This window comes from Chanodichthys erythropterus, chromosome 10 (assembly GCF_024489055.1).
Source record: "Chanodichthys erythropterus isolate Z2021 chromosome 10, ASM2448905v1, whole genome shotgun sequence".
Classification (NCBI taxonomy): domain Eukaryota; kingdom Metazoa; phylum Chordata; class Actinopteri; order Cypriniformes; family Xenocyprididae; genus Chanodichthys; species Chanodichthys erythropterus.
The window spans coordinates 33,814,855-33,821,220 of record NC_090230.1 but is presented as its reverse complement, the minus strand read 5'-3'; the positions used below and the strand labels follow the sequence as shown (position 1 = coordinate 33,821,220).

General features: G+C 38.0%; 1 protein-coding gene across 1 annotated transcript; it reads right to left on the bottom strand.

Annotated features, from left to right (window-relative positions):
• Positions 1-3,786, bottom strand: LOC137029406 (mast cell protease 4-like). The gene is made up of 5 exons (XM_067399006.1): positions 3,726-3,786; positions 3,477-3,627; positions 3,200-3,350; positions 2,675-2,926; positions 1-156 (listed from the first exon to the last, which is right to left on the bottom strand). Exons 1-5 carry the CDS (start codon positions 3,784-3,786, stop codon positions 1-3), a joined length of 771 nt encoding a protein of 256 aa, XP_067255107.1.
• Positions 3,787-6,366: the final 2,580 nt, after the last annotated feature.

Below are 6,366 nucleotides of genomic sequence, written 5' to 3'. Positions count from 1 at the left end.
CTATACATTTCCAGTAACTTTGTTGATCCACTCAATATATTCAGAAATCTTAGTATACACCTCAGGTTGCTTAGGTGAATTGCAGTGACGACGTGAACCAAAAGATGTGATACCAACAGCAGTGTTTCCACAAACCAAAGGACCTCCTGAATCCCCCTGTTAAGAAACACAGATCAAAACATCAGTAGTGAAACCAGTTCATACATTACCATAAAGTCTGTTACAGTTTTTTCCAATTGCTAACACACAATTTTTCAAACTAGTCTGGTTTTATCAAAACACTTAACACAATTCACAAAACCACACACCCAAACTGCAAAATACCTCATATATCCTGCAAAATGAAGCACTGCAACCGAAACTACACAGAGCATTATCAAAATCAAACTTTTGCATGAAATGGCACACACTTCATTCATATTACCAGATTTTTGCCTAACCACCTACACACTGTTGGGCATAATGAAAAGCACCCCCATCTTTAGTATGCTTTGCCATAATACTAAAATATGTATCAGATTGTTCACATGCACAGAAATATTTGCAGATACACACACATGCTGTTGCAACATTATTATTTTTTTTCCTTCACTACAGTAAACAAGTCAGTACAACATAAGCACAGCAGATATATTTACATGGGACTGAACAAAAATATTCTTACAAAAAAAGTAAACTGAAAAAGAAAATTTCTGAAAAAAAATATATTACAGTAAAAAAAAAAAAAAAAAAAAAAAAAGGCAAGAAAAATAATTAGGCAGCATCTTGCCGCACAGCCGGGTCTGGCCACAACGCCTCGTCAACATCACAGGCAATATCTTCCCTTGCCAGACATCGAGGGAAGAAGCGCCTTGAGTGCCTTATCCATCCCTGAATTGCACCCACATCAATCTCATCACATGCCTCTTCCATGGCCTGCACAAGAGGCATGCGCACAAAGGGCTGCCGGTCATATACCTTCCACCGCCATGCCGAAAAGAATTCTTCTATGGGATTCAGAAATGGTGAGTATGGTGGGAGGTATTGCACGAGAAATGTTGGGTGGTCAGCAAACCAGTTTTGGACTGGGGCTGCACGATGAAAGCTCACGTTGTCCCATACTACAACGTACCGGTTTCTTTGATGGTCTGCATCATTCATACGCTCTGGTGGTATGCGAATGTTGTGAAGTCTGTCCAGAAATGTGAGAATATGGGCCGTGTTGTATGGTCCAAGTTTGGCATGACGGTGGAGGACACCATGCATATTGGAGATGGCAGCGCACATTGTGATGTTCCCACCACGTTGGCCAGGAACATCTATAATGGCTCTGTGGCCAATGAGGTTTCTCCCTCTTCTTCTGGTCTTTGCTAGGTTGAACCCAGCCTCATCTATAAAGATGAACTCATGTGGGATTGCATGAGCATCCATTTCCAGTACGCCCTGAAAACAAAGAACAAAAATCACTCAATATGGTGTTATCCAGTACACTGGGAAACAATGTTGTGTGTAGTGTACTGCAGTCAATATAGTACTTACATCCACATATGCTCGTCTGAACTCTTTGTTTCTTTGAGAGTTTCTCTCAAACGGCACCTTATAAAGTGGTTTCATTCTGATTTGGTTTCGCTTGAGAATGCGAGCCAATGTGGACAGACTAACTCGTTGAATGTTGTTGAATAAGGTGTGGCTTTGAATTTCTCGTAATCTGATTTCATTATTTTCCAAAACCAAGTTTACAATGGCAGCTTCCTGTACCCCGGTGAACATTTGGCCCCTTCCTCCACCATGGTGTCGTCTCTCAGTCCTTTAGAAAAAATAAAATAAAAATATATATAGGGCTTGGACAATGCAGCCTAAATATTTTCCCCCACAGTAGAGTACATTGTACAGGAAACTTGTACAGTTCATGAATGGCTGATGTCATACACTAAGTAAACAGGTGTCACCCAACTGATACACTATGACATGGGGTATACTACATGTGTACTACATGAAATTTTGGTTACATACCTGTTCTCCAGTCTAAAGGTCCGGATGACAGAGGCGACAGTAAAACGGCTCAAGTTTGGCTGCACTCTCGGTCCAGCCTCACGCATTGTCAACCCATGGTTGATGACATGATCTACTAAGGTTGCTCTGATTTCATTTGAAAGTGTTGGTCTTCTTTGGCCATGAACTCCTCTACCTGCTCTACCCCTACCTCTCACTCTTCCTCCCCCTCTTATTCTCAACCTCCCTCTTCCTCTTCCTCTTCCTCTTCCTCTTCCTCTTCCTCTCTCTGCAATGTCTTCCATTGTTGTTGTAAAAAAAAAAAGGTTCTCACCTGTGGTCTTTTCATAGTGCTTACATCCTGATTGAAGTGTTAACAATTAACCACTGAGGTGTTTGGCCAGGTGGCACATGTAATTAGCCAATTAGCTCATGTAGTGTCATTTTGAATGGCAGTGTTTTGAAATGGCAAACATGTGACTTTATGTCAGATTGTTGTGTCTTATTCAGAGAACTGTATTTAGTGAATTTAAAAAGTGCTATTTTGAAATGCAAAATGTGTGTAAAACAGAAAAGGTGTTTAGACTTTTGGAGACTTGAGAAGAAGTTTTGCTCTCTGTGTGTCAGTTTAAATAATTGTGCTGTGCATGTCATTTTAGTGTGTTAGCAATTGGAAAAAACTGTAATCATCTTTTGTACGTACATTACAGGATCCACCATAGCCATATACACAGATCATCTGTGAGACTGAGTACAACGCTCCCCATCTATTTCTACATTCTGTGTTATTCATTACGGACACTTTTGCCTCCATCAGAAGATTGCTCCCTGAGCCATTAGTGACCAGATCTCCCCAGCCGGCAACACTACAGGCAGTGTCTGCTTTGACGTCTTCTCCTTTCTTTGGTAATGGTATCACTCCAACCTTGTTGTTTAGTTTGACTCTTTTCTCTAGCTATAATTAAAAAATACAACCATTTTTAATAAACAATCTTCTTTATCACTGAAATTTGTTGATTATACTGTTGTTTTTGAGGTTATTACAGAAGCCGAAAAAGTCCTCTTTATTTTATGCTGTGCACTTGGCCATTTACACAGAAATTATTTAAATCCCTAGTAGTAATTTTAAAAGAAAGAAACTGCAATAGAAATTCAAACATAGTGGTTTGTGCTACTGTTTCTTGACTGGATATTATTTTGAAAAACTAAATATATTACAGGTTGTTACCTTCAAAAGCATGATGTCAGCATCATGATGATGAGGTTTATTTGTAGGCCTATAGTTTGGATGAGGGATGTAGGACTTCACTCTGATGTGATCTGAACTCTTGCTCTTCTTTAAGTCATGAGCACCAACAACAACCATCAGATTATCATATCTGTTGAAAGAGCGTAATGGAATTTGGTCATTTATGTCATAACTGATATATAGGGCACACTTTAGTCATTATCAGTCAAAAGTAATTTTAACTCAACATCGCAGTTCACACTAAACGAGCTCTTACTTGTTCCAGCAATGTGCGGCAGTCAGGACAAACTGATCAGAAATGAGGAATCCTCCACAGATATGGTCCCCAAACTCCTGAAGAGAAACCATGTAAGGTCTGGAGTGGCGTTTGGCTTTTGTGCCGTTCACTATACCTACATTCACATGAGCTGAGAGAGAGATAGTGCTGTTAGTCAACTTATTCATCACATACCAATTAAACACTTGTAAAAGTCATCGAAATATGCTACTAAATGATCAGTCTCACCAGTGAAGGTCAGGTGTGGCAGCAGAGAGGCCAACAGGAGCAGAGAGATGATGATGGTCATGATGAAGACGATCAGTGAGCTCTCACTGGCTAAACATGGTATTAATATACTTCAAAGGTGGGTGGAGTCACTGAGCTGACTGTTACTTACTTCTTTTTTTAATATTGTAGTATGATCAACACGATTAGAAGTATTGTTCTTGTTAATCCTTGTGGTTTCACTGAAGCCACAGATGGTTTGGATGATAAGAATTAAGAAGGTAAGCATGCATTTTGAATATTTTACATTTCATAACTGTATATATCATTAACTGATATAATGTTAGTATACAAACTTATTTGAACTACAAAATATGCTGTGCACCTTTAAAAAAAAACAAAAAATAATAAAGGTAAAATAGAAGGCAACATGAAAATGTAAAGTTCATCAGAACTGGCTTTCATGAACCACAGCAAACACTTATGTACACAGTTATATACACTAATCAGCCACAACATTAAGACAACCTGTCTAATATCATGTAGGTCCCCCTCGTGACTTTAGCAGCAGATCCTTCAACTCCTGCAAGCAGTAAGGTTGGGCCTCTATGGATTGGTTTTGTTGGTTCTTCAAATCCCATACATTTTCAATTGGATTGAGATCTGGGGAATTTGGAGGCCAAGGCAACACCTTGAAATCTTTATGTTCCTCAAACCATTCCTGAACATTTTTTTTGCAGTATGGCATGGTGCATTATGCTGCTGAAAGAGGCCACTGACTTCTGAAACACATGAAAATCCCCCACAAGGCTTTTAGAGATGCTCTGAACCAGTCATCTAGCCATCACTATTTGGCCTTTATCAAAGTCACTCATCTTTTCACTTGCCTATTTTTCCTGCTTCCAGCTCATTAAAGTCATGAACTGACTTCTGGCCAATATATCCCTTCCCTTGACCAGTGCCACTGTAATGATATACACTTCACCTGTCAGTTTTATTGTTGTGGCTGATTAGTGTATATATGGTGTAACTCTCTTTTATACTTTTAGTGAAAAATTCTGTAGCCTAGTAGAAATGTTGACTGAGATACGTTACAATTGTTCCTCTTCGCATTCTCAGAAGTTTTTTTTAATTTTTATTTATTTATTTTGTAGAGTTTGAGCTAAAGCTGAATTATTCCTAATCGTGAACAACACTTTTGAAGTTTACAGTCTTTCTCCATTCCAATAGATATGAGCCATACTTGCATGAATAAAAATTGAGGATGTAACCAAAATGGCCACCAAGTGAACTAATATGAAATTTCTTTTGTGCCCCCCATGTAATACTGTAATATGGATGGCAATGAAAACACTTGAATGATTAATGCTTGCCATGTTGATACTTTATTGAAAGTTATACTGCAGAATTCAGGAACTTAACTCACTTAACATTTCTAATACAAGAGAGAAAGAAAGCGCGTTTCAACCTGCTATTAAGATTAGAAGTGGGAGAAATTAAGCTTTTCAAAGCTTTGAATCAATTCGCAAAATGATTCAGTTTCGAATCTTTCGAAACACCACACTCTGGTGACCTCTGCTGGTCAGAACATTGTAAATGCAACAAAAACTCAGGCCAAATATGCATAAAAACATCTTTTATAAACACATCGAAAATATTTTATTGAAAGTGAAATCTATCAAATGCAATTAACTAATCATCTGATAATATTAAATATCAAGTGTCTGTATAATATGTGTTCTTCTATTAATTTCCAGGGCTTGTTTGTTTTGTTTGTTTCATGTATTGCTCAGCTAAACAGGCCAATAAGAGACTATTTATCACTGCATCACACCACCCCCTACCGTCTCATCTAGTACAACAACCACCCTAAAGCAGCCAGATGAAATAAAAAAATAAAACATATAAACTATACCATATTCACATATGAAAATCAAAACAAAACACATACATGAACTTTGAACACTGGGGAAAACAGTGGTCTAATAAACAATCAGCTCCCACACAATTACATGTTCAATACACCTAAATTCATTCACATTATAATTAGATAGCCTTATATATTTAAAGCTGCTGTCTGTAACTGTTTTTGGTTAAAAATGATCCAAAATCAATTTTTGAGCAAGTACATAACCAGCCAGTGTTCAAAACTATCTCATTATCTTAGCGCGATTCACAACGGTAAGCTTGTAATAATGCTTCATAATAAGAGCGACATGGTGGATTTCCGCGGGAAATTCAAGCATTCAGCAGTTCGTCTGTGCGTCATTACGTCACGTCCGTAAACAGAAAGAAGGAGTCCAGGCAAGTCGGTTTTATCATGTGAGAATGCTGCTGGAATAATTATACTTATCATTTTGATGGTTGATTATAATCCAGAAAGATCCAAATGACAATCATCAGTGATAACTGGAGATTCACCCGTAGTCAAAAAGCAAAAGACTTTGGACTGTGGAGTGGCTACAGAAATTGAAATCTTCAGGTAACGCTAATATACACATAGTCATGTAATGCTGATGTTGTTAACATTAACGATATGAGAACAAAGTATAACAGTAATAATAATTTGCACGGTTTGGCATGATCCGAGCTAAGCGATCGTTAGATTTAATCATCATTGGCAGCGTGATTTATTGTAGGCCTAATGCTTTTTTCCTCAGTT